The sequence below is a fragment of the Schistocerca serialis genome, chromosome 1 (genome assembly GCF_023864345.2).
Source record: "Schistocerca serialis cubense isolate TAMUIC-IGC-003099 chromosome 1, iqSchSeri2.2, whole genome shotgun sequence".
In the NCBI taxonomy this organism is placed as follows: domain Eukaryota; kingdom Metazoa; phylum Arthropoda; class Insecta; order Orthoptera; family Acrididae; genus Schistocerca; species Schistocerca serialis.
This window is the reverse complement of record NC_064638.1, coordinates 257,966,913-257,985,186: the sequence shown is the minus strand read 5'-3', so window position 1 is coordinate 257,985,186 and position 18,274 is coordinate 257,966,913. Positions and strand designations below refer to the sequence as shown.

The 18,274-nt window shown below is 46.6% G+C and overlaps 1 protein-coding gene across 1 annotated transcript in view; it reads left to right on the top strand.

Moving 5' to 3' along the window:
* The window catches only part of LOC126464508 (atherin-like), a 64,937-nt gene extending 48,286 nt beyond the window's left edge, over window positions 1-16,651 (top strand). The window contains exon 4 of the mRNA XM_050096242.1: window positions 16,504-16,651. Coding sequence (XP_049952199.1) covers window positions 16,504-16,651 — 148 coding nt within the window. The remainder of the gene's footprint in view (window positions 1-16,503) is intronic.
* Window positions 16,652-18,274: the final 1,623 nt, after the last annotated feature.

The following is an 18,274-nucleotide window of genomic DNA, read 5'->3' as shown; positions in this document are numbered from 1 at the left end:
TCCCGTGGTTGGCGTGAGCAGCTGCGGAACGAGAGGTCCTTGGTTTAAGTCTTCCCTCGAGTGAAAAGTTTACTTTTTTTATTTTCAGACAGTTATTGTCTGTCCGTCCGATGCGAGGTAACTGTGCCGTAGTGTGGGGACGTTACACCTAAACAAACATCGAAACATCCACAAGAAAATCTAAATCGGGCAAGGTAGTAGTTTTTACCCATTCGCCAAGTGTACAAGTTAGGTGGGTCGACAACATATTTCTGTCATGTGACGCAGATGCCGTCACCAGCGTCGTATAGAATATATCAGACGTGTTTTCCTCTGGAGGAATCGGTTGACCCATGACCTTGCGATCAAATGTTTTCGTTTCCCATTGTAGAGGCACGTCCTTTCGTCTACTGATCGCACGGTTTTTCGGAGTGGTCGCAAAACACAGACACTAAACTTATTACAGTGAACTGAGATGTCAATGAACGAACGGACAGATCATAACTCTGCGAAAATAAAAAAAGTAAACTTTTCACTCGAGAGAAGATTTGAACCAAGGACCTCTCGTTCCGCAATTGCTCGCGCTAACCACGGGACCACGGCACTCCTGAGCTCACCCATCTCCTTGATGTTGCGTATCTTGCGCATGGACTACTCAGTTTGTATATTTGCTTATTTTTTTTCATAGTTCCACACAACTTCTTCCTGTTTTCTCGATTGATCTGTGTTCAGTTTTTGAAGGCCTATCCATTGTGCCAACTTATAACTAAATCTGAGGGGGGTGCGATGGGGAGGTTCCCTTGTCAGTAAGTTACGGCCAACGGGCACCCTGAGACCACTTGGCCACCATACAAATGACCAGCGACGTAAACATCCTATTGCTGGAACCACAGCGTCAGCAGTGGTTGACGTAACGTTCTACGACATGCCCTCTTAACACGCATGTTGCACTGGTTGTAGTTCATTAAATGCTTAAATCCTACTTTTATGACGCATACTCTGTGGTTTCGAAGACGATGTCGCTTCATATTCAATTTTGTAACGCTCACGTATCTTTCACCCTGTAATAATCACAATGATACGCAGAGTTGGGATTACAAAGAAAATTGTTTCAATGTGTTGAAGTCGCAGATATAGGACACACGTGTAGCAGTAGCAATCGGATGAGTACAGCTCATGTCACGTATATAGATGCATAATCCTGACCTTTTAGTTAGTATTATAACGCATCTTACGTACATTGCATGCACCATATGCTGATCCATAGTTACGAACCACATTTTATTTCATCTTTTAATTTTTTAATATGTTTTGTGAAATAGAAAAGCAACGGCCTTGCCGGAGTGGATACACCGTTTCCCGTGAGATCACCGAAGTTAAGCGCTGTCGGGCGTGGTCGGCACTTGGATGGGTGACCATCCAGGACGTCATGCGCTATTGCCATTTTTCGGGGTGCACTCAGCCTCGTGATGCCAATTGAGGAGCTACTCGACCGAATAGTAGCGGCTTCGGTCAAGAATCCCACCATAACGACTGGGAGAGCGGTGTGCTGACCCCAAGCCCCTCCTATCCGCATCCTCGTCTGAGGATGACACAGCGGTCGGATGTGCCCGGTAGGCCACTCGTGGCCTGAAGACGGGGTGCTTTTTCTTGTGAAATAGAACATAAACTATTGGTAACTGCGTTTTCCGCCATAGTGCGATAAAATACTAGCTGAAGTACTACATGCCTTCAGATAAAGATCAACATCTAGACTAAGAAACCTCGTTAGTAGGATATATGACAAAGGAATTTGGCCTGAAGAACCAGTAAAACTAGTCTCTGCACGAGAGAGATTCAATCCTAAAGAATGCAAAGATTACAGGACAATTAATTTTATCAGTAACGTGCAAAGGCGGTGCGTAAAGTTTTACTCAGAATATTAGGAAGAAAAATTGAAGAGAACTTGGGGGAAGATCAGTCTGTATCCAAGACAGGGAAAGGAACGCGAGATGCTGTTGGATTTTGCCCCTATGAGAAGAAACTTTGCGTTGACATAGCTTTAGGTGTTCTAAAAGCTGCAAATCACGGCGATCCAAGCAGAGAGACAAGGGTAATGCTTCTGCCAGCAAGCTGATGGAATACGGGTAATAACGAATTACTGATACAGTCAAGCCGACCGCGGTGGCCGAGCGGTTCTAGGCGCTTCAGTCTAGAAGCGCGCGACTGCTACGGTCGCAGGTTCGAATCCTGCCTCGGGCATGCATGTGTGTGATGTAGTTAGGTTTGTTAGGTTTAAGTAGTTCTAAGTTCTAGGGGACTGATGACCTCAGATGTGAAGTCCCATAGTGCTCAGAGCCATTTGATACAGTCAAGACATTCACAGTCAGTGTTTACTTCAGTTAAAACTTACAGGCTGAAAGGCCGTGGTCGATGTATAGAACTATTCACTGACGTTTCGGCCTCATCTGCAGTTGCTGAATTATCTCTGAAGATGTCTTCCGCAAATGGGGCAAACTGTCAGTAAATAGTTTTAACTAAGCCATGGAATATGGTAAGAGTGAACTACTGATTAAACCTATTAATACCTGAATGAAGCACTGACTATTGCAGTGTCAACGCTTACGGTTTTTCGATATTTTACTAATACTGAAAATATAAAAAAATGTTCAAATATATGTGAAATCTTATGGGACTTAACTGCTAAGGTCATCAGTCCCTAAGCTTACACACTACTTAACCTAAATTATCCTAAGGACAAACACACACACCCATGCCCGAGGGAGGACTCGAACCTCCGCCGGGACCAACCGCTCAGTCCATGACTGCAGCGCCTAAGACCACTCGGCTAATCCCGCGTGGCCTGAAAATATAGACTATTTTCTTGATTGGATGGAAAACGAAAATATTGTCTTATACCGCGTCGGCGAGAGAAAGGCTCTTGTTGCTCTGGTTGGAATATTCGAGAGAAAAATTAAATGAGAAAATAATTACAGTAAAATCAAACGTGAACATTACTGTAGGCTACACATTTCAGGAAGACGATGTGGAACGCGTGTGAAATGGGAATTTCGGTCTGGCTACTACTTCAAAAGGAGCTTAAGAGCCTTTGAAAACTCATGCTGAGCTGTATGGTTGAGGTAAGTGTTGGAAAATCAATTGGGGGGCGAAGGTCATCATGTGTCGGCTGAAGTTTCGTTACAGAAGACGAGAGGTTGACGATCGCACTCAGAATCTTACCATCAGAGGCATTAAGTATCCAGTCGTGATAATGTGGTAAATGTGGCTTCGTTGTAACAGAGACAGAGATGCGCATTAAGTACCCACGGCAGCAAGAAGTCGGCCAGACGATTCACGGCATAAATGGGACAAGAAGCGGCGGAGGCGGGCAAAGCAGGTTGAAGTGCGTGCACCTGGACAGCCCTGGGGCGGCATTGTGCCGCCCTGGCGTGCACTGATAACCGCGGCCGCATTGTCTCGCTATCATTGTTATGTTAAACAGCAGCCAGCGCTCTTCTCGCTGTACCCGTGCCTGTTCCTGTCCCCATGGCGGCCAAGATATAACGCCAGCCCGCTACCCGCTACCCCGCTCTCGGCACACCCTGGACGCTCACCACCGTCGAGTTCATCACCTGCTCTTCCATTACTTATCCAGTGCACCAGCTCTATCGGCGACTTCGTCTGCCACATCGCGTTCTCGTATATTGCTTGGTGGCCTCCCGGATCGTGCAAGACACACGTTACTTTCAGTCACTACGAACGTTTCTGTGCATTTAGCCGTCATTTATGAGCTTCTGCTTTTAAATGGCTTGTTTTTTCGCTCCTCCAACACTTAGCCACCTCTCTCCAATGTATCAGGGGGGGGGGGGAGGTGGGGGGGGGGGGTTCTTTCGCTTATTGTTAAAATGATACCTTCTCCTGATGTACAATAAGCATTCTCACACGGAACGTGCTTCGTATCAAAGGTCATTTTCAACATTCGTCTTGATCTAGATATATAAAGAAAAGTGTTCCTTTGTTTATAATTCATATAAAGCTACGATTTTATTCTGACCGTGATGAAATTTTGCGCACTTTCTCTTCAAGACGAGAGGAAGTTCGCGGTCTACATAAGATTTCGTGATCTGGGTCGAAACATACATGCATGTGACACATAAAGAGGAATAGTTGTTACCAAAAATCTCTAAACGTTCTTCGCCGATTTACCTCAAATTTCTACACGATCCCCTAATGAACGTATATTTTTTAATATACACAATATATATAAATATACACATAAAATATTTTTGCAACCTACAACACCTTCAGAAACCGCGCGCGAGATTTTCATATTCCCTCGCTGGCTACGTGCGAACTATTAAACAGGACGTTGTTGTTGTAAATTTAAAGTTGTTAAATTTTGTAGTGGGGTACGTTTTCGCTGGAGACGACGGTTTTCCAGATATCCAAGGAAAACGCGTTTGAACGTCACTTTTGTCTGTTTTTCTTCAATAACTAGGTTTTGGAGTTATTCCAGAAAATGGCGTTTGAAGGGCACTTGTACGTTTTTCTTGAATAATTTTAAAACTCCAGCTACTAGCGAAAACGAATCACAGTACAAGATTTAAGTACATTTAATTTCCTTCGGAAAGGTCCTGTTCATTTTTTCTGTAGTACTAATAGTTTGCAACATAGCGAACGAGAGAATATGGAAATCTTGCGTGAGGTATTTGAAGGCATTCTGACTTGCATAAAACCCATGGGAAGGGGGAATCTGACCACCCCTGTATTTATTGCAGCCACAATCACTGAAGACGTTATTATCTAATCAATTTCCTTTAAGTGAAAGGCAGGTATCGTACAAAATATTTCAATTTTACAGATTCACATGTGTGGTAGGCTGTTTCTGTAAGTGTTTGTTTAAAATATAAGTACACAACATAACTAGTTACTGAATATTATTTTTTTTAATTTAAGACGGAGTCTCAGTTCTGTAATCAGATGGAAGGTGTGGTGTTCAGCTCAGAAGCATCGCTCCTGGGAAACCAGTGATGACGAAGTGTCTGCAGTCGTGTGCGTCTTCGTTGTATGATTTCTTGGGAGCCACTGCATTTGAGCTTAACACATTTAATGTTTATACATATCTGTGGTACAGTTTTGTAAATGGTGAATGTCAACTCTGGTTAATTTTGTAAACAGTGAATGTGTTAATCTCAAATACAATGCTCTCTAGGAGACTGCACAACAAAGATGCACAAGGCTGGAGCTACTTGAATGTGTACTTGTTTTCTCAGGTCCGATGCACCTGAGTTAACACCAGAACTATCACCTGATGATGGAGCAAAAATCCAAAACTTGTCGTAAATAGACAAAGTTTAAAGTCAGAAAATGGTTTAAAAATGGTTCAAATGGCTCTGAGCACTATGCGACCTAACTTCTGAGGTCATCAGTCGCCTAAAACTTAGAACTAATTAAACCTAACTAACCTAAGGACATCACACACATCCATGCCCGACGCAAGATTCGAACCTGCGACCGTAGCGGTCGCTCGGTTCCAGACTGTAGCGCCTAGAACCGCACGGCCACTCCGGCTGGAGAAAATGGTTAATTTGTACATGTACGAGGGATGTTCAATAAGTAATGCAACGTATCTTTCTTTTGAAAGTACGTTGGTTTTATTCATGATTCCAATACATTACATTATTCCCCACTCTTTTGGCTACGAAATCCTGTTTTCAGCATAATCTCCGTTCAATGCGACAGCCTTACGCCACCATACTGGGAAGGCCTGTATGCCCTCATAGTACCTCTCTACTAGTCGACGTCGGAAGTTTTATCGCCTGTGACGATGTTCGACATAAATTGTCACGATCAACCTCGTAAAGTGCAAGCAATTCCGTACAGATGGTCGTTCGTTCCTCTTTATGGTGTTCTGTTAGGCGGCGAGAAAACCTGTGAGTACCCCCCGACTGGTGGACGAGTGTTTCAGCACTACGAATAGAGACGTTCAGTTGAGCAGCAAGGTGTTTGATTGAGATTCGTTGATAATCTCGAATGAATGATCACAGCTGTATGCGGCCGTGTGGCACGGGAGGATCGGACAGGTTTGTGCGACCATGTTGCGATGATGACACACACCTCGCCCAACCACTCGCCGTGCTGCTGTTCACCGCCAGTTCTCCGTAGACATTCGGCAAGCGCCTATCAATATGTGCGATGCTCTGGTTTTGCGCAAAAAGGAACTCTTTAACCACTCTCTGCTTGGAACGCACCTACATCTAAATCTATATTTCTACTCCGCAAGCCACCCAACGGTGTGTGGCGGAAGGCACTTCCCATGCCACTGTCATCACCTCCCTTTCCTGATCCAGTCGCGTGTGGTTCGCGGGAAGAACGACTGCCGGGAAGCCTCCGTGCGCGCTCGAATCTCTCTAATTTTACATTCGTAATCTCCTCGGGAGGTATAAGTAGGGAGAAGCAATATATTCGATACCTCATCCAGAAACATACCCTCTCGAAACCTGGACAGCAAGCTACACCGCGGTGCAGAGCGCCTCTCTTGCAGAGTCTGCCACTTGAGTTTGCTAAACATCTCCGTAACGCTATCACGCTTACCAAATAACCCTGTGACGAAACGCGCCGCTCTTCTTTGGATCTTCTCTATCTCCTCCGTCAGCCCGACCTGTTACGGATCCCACACTGATGAGCAATACTCAAGTATAGGTCGAACGAGTGTTTTGTAAGTCACCCCCTTTGTTGATGGACTACATTTTTAAGGACTCTCCCAATGAATCTCATCCTGGCACCCGCCTACCAACAATTAGTTTTATATGATCATTCCACTTCAAATCATTCCATACGCATACTCCCAGATATTTTATAGAAGTAACTGCTATTAGTGTTTGATCCTCTATCATATAATCATACAATAAAGGATCCTTCTTTCTATGTATTCGCAATACATTACATTTGTCTATGTTAAGCGTCAGTTGCCACTCCCTGCACCAAGTGCCTATCCGCTGCAGATCTTCCTGCATTTTGCTGCAAATGTCTAATACTGCAACTTCTACAGCATCATCTGCGAAAAGCCGACACTATCAACTAGGTCATTTATATATGTTGTGAAAAGCAATGGTCCCATAACACTCCCCTGTGGCACGCCAGAGGTTACTTTAACGTGTGTAGACGTCTCTCCATTGAGAAAAACATGCTGTGTTCTGCTTGCTAAAAACTCTTCAATCCAGCCTCACAGCTGGTCTGATATTCCGTAGGCTCGCCATTTTGAAGGCTACGTATAGTGCGGCCACTTATCGGAAGTTCATGCAGTTATAGGTGCTGGAGCGGGAATATTCCGCGAAGTCCCGCAGTAAATTCCCCATTTTTTCAATCGAAACTGGCCGAGCAAAAAGGTGTTACATTGCATATTGAACGCCCCTCGTGTTTACATTTCAAGTTTTCTTTGTTACGGTACGTCCCTAGTCAGTGTTATTCCAGTTCTACGAGAGGGAACTTTCTGGAGGCTGCATTTTGAGCACCTTCTCGGCACCACGGCAAGACAACGCCGGAGCCCGAACCTCGGGCGCTGGCGGCTTTATTAGGGTGCGTATTGAAACGCAGCGGCGCAGTGATTATATATTATGCAGGCGCGCTGACTGGCATGTTTATGGTGGAGACATTTCGCGCGGCAAACAGCCACCTGCCCTCGACACCCGCGCGGATTTAAGAGGCCCCGGCCGCCAGCCGCCAGCACGAACAGCCTCCCCAGGAATCGAGGGCCGTGATTCATATCGCCGCTGTACGTCCTACGGTTACGTTACTCCCTCTCGAGCGATCGTGACTGTACGGAACAAGAAACCTTGTAAGGGGGTTCTCAAGACATCCATATTACATTTTCAGGCGTCATGCTGCTCCACGAGACATAAATCGTGCGTGAAGCGCTGTAATGCGATGAAATAGGGCCCCGATGCCGGCCGTACGTTACTCCCAGACACGGGGACGCCATTGTAAGGCATCTGTCACTGTTTCACAACACGCGAACGTCTGGAGTAATCGAGTTTTTGTGGCTCGCGTCGTCTTCAGATTTTTGGCCTACTTTACTGCCGCATGTAAGACTGTGACTATGCTTTTGTTGTACATACATCGATAAATGCGTCTGTCTAGAGTCGACGGCAGTCGACGGAAGTGTGGTCGATTCTGTGAAAGGGAGGACAGAGAAACTAAATTAAACCCGGTCATGACTCGACATTAGGAAATAACCTAAGGTGATAAGTTAGACATGAGTCTCTTAAATAACTCTTCGAACATGACAGAGGAACGGGTGAATTAGCGACAAACCTTGCAACTGCGTATTAACCGACCAATAACTTCGCGTTCTTTATGCTTAGTTTGCACCTACATCTACATTTGTACTTCGCAAGCCACGGTACATTATATGGCGGAGGCAATATAGGGACCAGCATTATTCCCTCCGCCCACCCCGTATCACGCCACTGTTTCCCTTCTTATTGTTCGGTGATGGTTGGTTCGCAGGCAGAAACACTGCCTATTTCCCTCCCTGTGGGCCAAAATTTTTGTTGTTTCAGCGTTGTGATTATTACTTGAGATGTATGCTGCAGAAAAAAGTCTTGACGTTTTTTTACGTGGACTCTCGGTATTTTAGGAGTAAGGGTGACCATACACGATGCGAAACGCTCTTCCTATAACGTCCTCTTCTGTAGTTTCTGTAACGTTGTTGGTTGACTAAACAAATCTGTGACGCATAACACAGCTTTCTTTTGTATCTTTTCTCTGTCTCTGCATCTACAATCCGCAACCAACTTTGCGGAGTGTGGCGGAAGGTACTTCGTTCACTGTTCCACCCCTCTCTCCCTTCTGTGTTCCAGTCGCTAATGGTTCGCGGGAAGATTGACTGCTGAAAAGCCTCCTCGTAAGTTCAAATCTAGTCGTTTCTCGAGATACTCGTAGAAGGAAGGAATAAGTTGGCTGCCCCTTCAAGGAAAATACGCCCTTGGAATTTTAACAGTAAACCATACCCCGATGCATAATGCGTCTCGAAGCATCAGCAACTAGAGTTGACTTCCAATCTCCGTGATGCTTTCGCGCTTGCTAAATGAACCCGTAACGAAAGGCGCTGCTCATTTTTGGATCTTCTCTGTTTTCCCTATCGTTTCATGTGGTACCGATCGCATACTGAAGACCAATATTCAAGTACTGTTCGAAAGAGGATTCTGTGAGCTACGCCCTTTGTGGATGGACCACATTTCTGAGGATTCTTCAAATGAATTTCATTCTGGCATCTGCGTTACCGCCGGCCGCTGTAGCCGAGCGGTTCTAGGCGCTTCAGTCCGGGACCGCGCTGCTACTACGGTCGCAGGTTCGAATCCTGCCTCAGGCATGGATGTGTGTGATGTCCTTAGGTTAGTTAGGTTTAAGTAGTTCTAAGTCTAGGGGACGGATGACCTCAGATGTTAAGTCCCATAGTGCTCAGACCCATTTCTGCGTTATCTCTGGTTGGTTTTAAGTGGTCTTCCACTTTAAATCGCTCCGTATGTATACTCATAGACATTTCATGGATGTGACTACTTATAGTGAGTGTTCCGTTATAGTTTAATCATACAGTAATGCTTCTTTCGGCCGGTATATATTCGTGGACGTTATACAGTGGATCATTTACCTGTACTATATTGTGAAAAATAGTGGTCATGTAATATTCCATTGTGGCACACACGAAGCTACTCTTACGTAGGGAGACTCCTTCGTGTTCAGGGTCGCATACTGTGTCCTGTTTGCAAGAAACTCTTCAGCCCAATCACAGCTGGTCTGATATTCCGTACGCTCTTGTTCTGTCCATTAGGCGTCAGCGCTGTACTGCATCGAAGGCCTTCCGTTTAGTCGACTCGGTAAGAGTCCCATACAAACGAACAACACCCACACGAAAGGGAAGATTAGGCTTTAAACGTTACATTGTCGCCGAGATCAGTTTAGACTATACACAGACTGGATTTGTGAAATATAAAGAAGGAATTCGATCACGTTCTTTTCAGAGGAACAATCTCTGCATTTGCGACTAGGGGAAATCACGGAAAATCGCCTTCCTTCCGAATGCGATTCTTACTAGTGCTTCACCTCACTCGATAATTGGTCGAACAAGGTATTTGCAAGCGACTTCATTTGTGGGTGTGTTATACTTTCTCAAGACTCCTGCAAGAAATCACTTTAGCATGTGCCTTTTTCTCCACAGTTCTCCCTCTCTCTCTGTCCCAGAGGCATTCCGCCATTCTGTTCCCTCTCTCTTTCTTTCCTCCCCCATTCTTTTCCTCTTCACTTGTTTGTTTTTATTTTCAGGTGTGTGTGTGTGTGTGTGTGTGTGTGTGTGTGTGTGTGTGTGTGTGTGTGTGTGTGTGTAACTAAGGGGGGGGGAGGAGCTGGCATTCGTGTGTGCGTGCGGACCTTTTTCTGCGCACATAATGGAGTGAGATGACGGAGTAACACAGACCATGGACTCCCATTTAAGAGGAGCCATGTTCAAATTTTCGCTCAGGTGTTGAGTCTGGGCTTTCCTATGGTTAGATTATTCGACAGATGCTGGGTTGGTTGTCTGAAAAAGACGTCCTAGCTCAGTTCTCTAGCTCAGATTAACTCGTCGTTGCCGGGACGTTTAAGGCTAATCCTGCTTCTTCCTATCTATGATTCTGTAATTTATTATTTTTATGCATCACACACACTAATTGTTCTTTAAAAATCTTCATCGATGTTTGTTCCCCTACTCATCCCACCCCAGACTTTTTTAACAGATGGACGAAAGAGTACAGACAATATTGGACTGGAAAAGATGCTAACAGTTAGTCTTCTCTCTTCTCTCATTCCCCATTTGTATCTCATTCTCAGTATCCTTCCCTCCTCCACCACCGTTCCTCTCCACTTGCCATTACCAGTCCGCTTTCCCTCCTTGCCTTACACTTTCTTTTCCCTGTCCGTCTCTCTCTTCTTCTATCTTCCTTTAGCTTCCTAACTGTCTCTTTAGCTCTGTCACTCCATCTCTGCTTTTACCTCCCTCTATCGACCATTATATCTCTCCCTTTTACTTTACCTCCCCGTCTCTAAGTGATTTCCCTCCTTCTCCCTTTACCATCCTCCACCTCTCTCTCTTCCTTCCGCTTTTACCCCTCTCTTTCCCCTTTCCTCGCGCTGTACCCTTCGTCCTATCTTTTGCTCCCCTTCCTCCTCCGTTATCTGCCTCCCTCTACCTCACTCCCTCCAACCTTTACCTCCTGTGCCTGTGCCTCTCCCCATACCTCCCACTCTAATTCCCTTCACCTCACTCCTTCTCTCTCCCTTCCGTTTTTACCTGCCCCTCTCTCTCCCCTTCTCCCTCACACTTTCCCCCCTCCCTCTCCCTTTACCTACCTCCCCTCTCAGTTTATCACCCTCCTTCTCTCTCCCTTCCTCTTTAACCTATCTCCATCCTCTCTCTACTTTCTTTTCTTACACACCACCCTTTCTCTCCTCCTTCCTCACCCTTTAATCTGCCCCCTCTCCCTGTACCCACCTTCCCTCTCCCTTTATCGCCCTCCTTCTCTCTCTCTCTTCATCTTGTACCTACCTCCTTCTGTCACTTCGTCCCTCACCCTTACCTACCTTTGCTCCCCTTTATCTCCCTCCTTATCACTCTCCTTCTCTTTTACCTATCTCTCCTCTTCTCACTCACCACCTCCACTTCTCTACCTTTACTTCGCCACCTGTCCTGTTACCCTCCAGTACTCTCTCTCACCGAGCGAGGTGGCGCAGTGGTTAGCACACTGGACTCGCATTTGGGAGGACGACGGTTCAATCCCGTCTCCGGCCATCCTGATTTAGGTTTTCCGTGATTTTTCCTAAATCGCTTCAGGCAAATGCCGGGATGGTTCCTTTGAAAGGGCACGGCCGATTTCCTTCCCCATCCTTCCCTCACCCGAGCTTGCGCTCCGTCTCTAATGACCGTTGTCGACGGGACGTTAAACGCTAGTCTCCTCCTCCTCTCTCTCTCTCTCTCTCTCTCTCTCTCTCTCGTTCTCGTTCTCCCCACCCCCCTCAGTACGCCTGGGTTGTATGTCACAAATAACAAATCTTCATTTAACTCATTCACGCCTTAGCAAGTAGCGTGCAATCACTTACAGCGAGAGTACAAAATAAACTGCAGACGACGAGCGTCTGATGTACGAGAAGCGAGCGTAGCCGCGGCCGCGGGCGGCGCCGCGGCATCTGCGGCCCGTTTCGTCGCCGGCCGTCTACGTGACGGGCCCGGCCGGGCCGGGCAAGACGGCGTGCAGTTGGCCCGGCAGCGCGCGGAGGAAACATAACTCTGGCCGCGGCGCTGCGCGGCAGAAGGAAGTGTTTTGTTTCGTGTCTCTCTGCGACTGCGTCACGTCCTGGCGCGCCTGCGCGCACGACACGCCACGCCACGCCACGCCGGGCCGCGGAGCTCCGCGCCTCTGCGACTACTCCCAATGCATCACTCAGTTGACACTTGGTGCCACATATATCACGCGCCTCCCCCGCTCCAGAGGTTTGTATTTGCATATAGCAACACAGCGAACCCAAGTGTGCGTCTCCTCGCTACGTGTGTATGTGTGTTTTTTATCTGTCTCGCTCTCCCTCTACGTGTAAGAGATTTATTGCCGGACTAATGTAGGGAGAATTCCTCTCTCGCTCTAGACCTCCCTTCTTTGCCGTGCCTTTTCTCTAACGTCCGCGACACCCTCCTCCCCCGCCACCTAGTACAGTCGCAGTATTAATCCCGTGCCCCCCTCGTAATCCCATCCTCCATTCCGCTCTCCACGCCGCGGCCCCGTTCCCAGAGTCCATTTAAAAGACAAACGTCCTATTGAATAATAGTCAGTACCCCTCTTACCTCACACCAGTGCCGGCCCGGCTATAGAAGAATCGCCGATAAATTTCTGCAGATGTGTGCATTAAAAGGCCCGGGGGGGCGGCGACGCGTGGGAGGGGGAGGTGAGGTCTTTAAAATGTCAGCGGTAATGGCAGATATCAATCACCGCCGTTTCAATCAGCGGCTAGGCGGGCGGGCGCCGTTCTGCTGACTCACGGCACCTCTGAGACTTCCGACCTCTCCTCTCTCGTTTGTCCGTCGCGCCGGACCTCCGTCCCGGTTGCCTACCTCCCAGGAACTGTCAACACCGTCATCAGTTCTGCGGCGTCACGCCCGTCGCTGCAGGACACTCCCGTATTCCAGGTCGCCCCTGCCACTTATCTTGGGGGAAAGGGCCGGCTGGGGTGGCGGAGCGGTTCTAGGCGCTACAGTCTGGAACCGTGCGACCGGTACGGTCGCAGGTTCAAATCCTGCCTAGATCATAGATGTGTGTGATGTCCGTAGGTTAGTTAGGTTTAAGTAGTTCCAAGTTCTATGGTACTGATGACCTTAGAAGTTAAGTCCCATAGTGCTCACAGCCATTTGAACCATTTTTGGGGGAAAGGGGAGGGGGGAATGTCCTCTATGTATTATCAGCTCGCCGCAGTAAACCTAAATATATTTTTCCTGCTGACTGCTGCTCAACAAAATACGTTTCTGTTCTTGGAGTTGTAGACAAGAGCCGGCGGCGGTAGCCGAGCGGTTCTAGGCGCTTCAGTCTGGAACCGCGTGACTGCTACGGTCGCAGGTTCGAATCCTGCCTCGGGCATGGATGTGTGTGATGTCCTTAGGTTAGTTAGGTTTAAGTAGTACTAAGTTCTAGGGGAGTGATGACCTCAGATCTTAAGTCCCATAGTGCTCAGAGCCATTTGAACCATTTTTTGTAGACAATAGTGGTCCTTATTTCTTTTAGAAATACGTATTTCTTCACGCACACCCCCTAGTTTTTACCTTTTGTTTTAAGAAGAATTATTAAGACCTATTTGTAGAAACTGAAGACGAGGAACCCATGCCTCAGCGGCCGAATAGTTGCGTTATGTCACTACGTATTGTTTACTACTGCTTACACGTTTGCTTGATTGCTGTCATACTCCGGAACGAAACTTTCGCTCTGCAGTGGAGTGTGCACTTTTATGAAACTTCGTGGCAGATTGAAATTGTGTTCCAACTCGAGACCTTTGCCTTCCGCGAACAAGTATTCTACCGACTGACCCACCTAAGGACAACTTACGACTCGTCCTCACAGCTTTGAACCCGCCAGGACATCATCTCCTACATTCCAAAATTCACAGAAGCTCTCCTGAGAAACATACGCTTAAGAAGTTGCATTGGTGGGACATTGAACTGTCAGAAAGGGTTCCTTTGAATCAAGTACTAAATTTAGGACATTTCAAGGACAGCAGGCACCAGGAAAATGAATGAGACGTCAAGAAGTTTACCTTTGCGCGTAATAGGTTGCATTTGTGTTATATTTAACTGTCAAAATGATTTCTTCCGAATTAAGTACTAAATTCAGGACACTTCGAGAACAAAAGACGCTAGGAAAGCAAAGTGAGGGTCAGTAAGATCACGCTTCGTGAACAAAACTTGAAAATGCGAAATAACTTGAAAAAAAAAGATCGCTTACATGTTTTACGAAAAGAGATTATAGAAATATTTGATGCCGCTTTGGATCATGCTCTAAATCATGTATAGCAGATGAGGCGTGTGTCAAATGTTTATCTATTTCATCTCTTACTTTTGGAGAAAAGTTTTCCAAAGCATTGGATCGACTTTTTAAAGTTTTTTTTATTGTGTCTTCCAGCCTCAGGTCACTCAGATGGTATCACTATACGTTCCGTCTTTATACCAAGTAATCATCAGATATCTGTTCGAAAGAAACAGGAGGATAGTAAAATATTAGGAAAATGAATTACAAATCAAATTAACTTCTGTTCACACCGACACTATAACTGGTTCGGAAAATATTTCATGCACTTTAAGATAGGCAACCCAACCTACATCATCCGCAACCAGGGCAGATGGTGTTAGTTGGGGTGCTTGTCTTAAGAAGCATGAAATATTTTTGGCACCAGCTTTGTTTTGCCCACCCTGTATAAGTGTCTGAATACATTATATAGTAACTTTTCAAGTGAACAGACAGATAGTGGCGTTTATGATTTAAACACATGTACACCGTGATTGTTTGAACTGAAGACTGCCGTTAATTACGTAATGGCATAAATTTAAATTGCAAGTATAAGATTAAAAATATTCACAATATGTAATAGATTGTGACGGAAAGCTTTCTCAAAGTGAAGGCTAATAAAAAAATGATATAATAAAGTTGATATTAGGCTGCTTACTATTTCATCGCTGTGCTCATTCCACGTCAGTAGCATGGAGAAAACGTAGTACTGAAATTCGTAAAGGCCCTTAACAGACTGTTTAATAGTCATTAAGATGGAATACATAGTCCTTTCTGGAAGGACGGACCCCTTCTCAGTGATGACCACTCTGGAATTTCTTTATGCGACTTCTTTCTTAGCACTACTTTTAGATACCGTGGAGCACTCTGTGTTAGACTAATAGAAGTTACCGCGTGGAAATATGACTATCTCAAAGGTTCGTAGCGACGTACACTTTGTGAGACAGATTATTGGTTCTGAAAGATTCACAATACAGATAATAATTTTTCTTTCCGTGTGTGTAGAAAAGAAAGGAATTTTTGTCATGGTTCGTGTTATAAGTACTGACGACAGCGGTACCAGATTTCCAGTCCTCAGTTTCGAGGGGTTCGAATGGCTGTGAGCACTATGGCACTTAACATCTGAGGTCATCAGCCCCCTAGAACTTAGAACTACTTAAACCTAACTGACCTAAGGACATCACTCACATCCATGTCCGAGGCAGGATTCGAACCTGCGACCGTAGCAGTCGCGTGGTTCCGGACTGAAGCGCCTAGAACCGCCCGGCCACTCCGGCCGGCTCCACCTTGGGCAGTTCGGCCGTCGAGTCGCAACTCTTTTCAGGTGACCATACTTCGGCGACTTGCGTATCAATGATAATGAAATGATGAGGAGGAGAACACAGCATCCAGTTCCCAACCGCCTCAAATTTCCGATCCGCTCGGGAATCGTACCCGGGTCTCCTCCATGGCAGTTAGGGGTGCTGACGACTGTGCTAAGGAGGCTGACTTTGACAAATAAAAATCGTAAGACTAACCGGCATCAAACCAAAGACCATTGGAGCTGTAGTGTGTCACGTTATCAGTGAGCACAACAAACCTCGCTCTTTTCGAATGCGAGTGCAGTTGTTAACTGTTGCGTCACTTCACTCGCTGTCCACATCGAGGCAAAGTGGAGTTAAAATAAAGTGAACTGCCCCGGAGAGGGCGTTTCCAGATTTCTTGCCTCGTGGCGTAGCAATTGAGAAGCGACCGCTGTGCGCCAGACGCAGCCAGCGCGACCGAGACGGACGGTGGAGCGGGCTCTGAACGCACCTCAGGCCGCCGAGGGGCGGGAGTGTCGGCTGCGGAACGCGCAACGCAACGCGCAACGCAAACCTCGCTGCCTCTCCGCACAGATTGGTTTTTGTTATGAAGAGTGCTAATAAATCCCTCAACGCGGCCAAGATAAGATACGCGGACACGAGAGAAGTAGGGTTTTATGACCCTGTAGATTAGAGTCCGCGCCGCTGCCGCCTCGCCGCGGCCGCCAGCCCTTACATGAAATATTTCCAGGGCCGCGCCGCCGCGCGCTCGCATCCACCCCCAATAACAAACACCCGCCCCCGCCGACGCCGCCGCTGGCGCTGCCTGCCGTCTAATGAAGCACGAGCAATGCCCTAATTTATAGAGATACCGCACCGCGGCGCGCCGGCTGCGTCATTGTCGCCTCGGCCGCAACTCTCTTGAAATATCGCCGGCCGCCTCCCCACCTCTCTGCCGCCGCGGGATTCTACGGCCTGCCAAGCGTTTTCCATCACCTTATCAAGCGGCGCCCGGGAACTGCAAATCCTTTCTCCCCCGCAGCACCACTTCTACTGCTTCATGCCCTCCTAATTTATGAAGAAGTGTGGGGTCCGGTTTAATAGTTCACCAGCAGATAGGTGAATTTCGCGAAAACGCCTCCTCTCTTCTGCAATGAGGTTCGCTAACACTTGCAACCAAGTCCGTCCGACCATCGGTGCAGTCTGATGAACTGAGCTCGTAATATTGCTGCATACAGGGTGTAACAGGTGACCGCGGGACCGCTACGGTCGCAGGTTCGAATCCTGCCTCGGGCATGGATGTGTGTGATGGCCTTAGGGTAGTTAGGTTTAAGTAGTTCTAAGTTCTAGGGCACTGATGACCTCAGCTGTTAAGTCCCATAGTGCTCAGAGCCATTTGTAACAGGTGAAGTGCAGATGTTTTTATTGGTGACTGAGAACAGATCACTGAGCAATATTACATCAGCATTTACTTCATTTGCAGGCTAATAATTATAGCTTTAGCAGTAGTATGTTATTACATTCGAAAATAATGGTTCAAATTGCTCTAAGCACTGTGGGACTTAACATCTGAGGTCATCAGTCCCCTAGACTTAGAACTACTTAAACTAACGTAAGGACATCACACACATCCATGCCCGAGGCAGGATTCGAACCTGCGACCGTAGCAGCTGCGCGGTTCCGGACTGAATCGCCTAGAACCACTCGGCCACAGCGGCTGGCATTTACGTTCGTTAGTACCACCAAGTACATCAATGTTTATTTTCTCTTGGACAGCAGGTCAGGTATTGAAATAGGGATGCTCGGACACCAAACAGTTAGCTCATACTGGCAGGCGAAGTCCAGTTGGTGGTTCAGTTACGACTGTACAGAAGAGATCAGTTAGTAAATTATGTGTTGGTTTGCAGGAAGACTATTTGAAACGAGGAGAAACAATCAACATACCGATGTGTGTACATATTGAGTTACACATATAAAAATGCCCGCACTTATGCCCATTTCACCCAGCATAACTGCTTGAGTGCGCCTGTGTGCTTGTCCCGTTTGCTTTAGTGCTCTACAGGGCCAAATTTCGGTAGGAGGTGGAAGGGGCTTTTGTCCAGTCAGGAGATTATGGGCTAGTCTGTTCTTAATCCTCGTAAACAGGTAGTGTGACATGGACATAGTGTGTCGGTTTCAAGGAGGAGTGATTTTGCCATGACGGTGAGAGTTTTCTAGCACCTGGTGGAAATAAACTTTTCAAGGTCCTGGCAAGAAACAGCAATTTCTCGAGAAATTATATTAGTGCGAGCAGGAATTGGCAAGAAATTAGTTTTATTATACAAATATGATTTTTACAAGAATAATAATTGAGTTAGTTGTGGCTTGTTACTTCTATCTACAGCCACTATGGATCTGTACGTTGCATAATTAGATTGCATCGTGGCAGGATAATTGTTCGAAAGTCACACAAAACTTGTT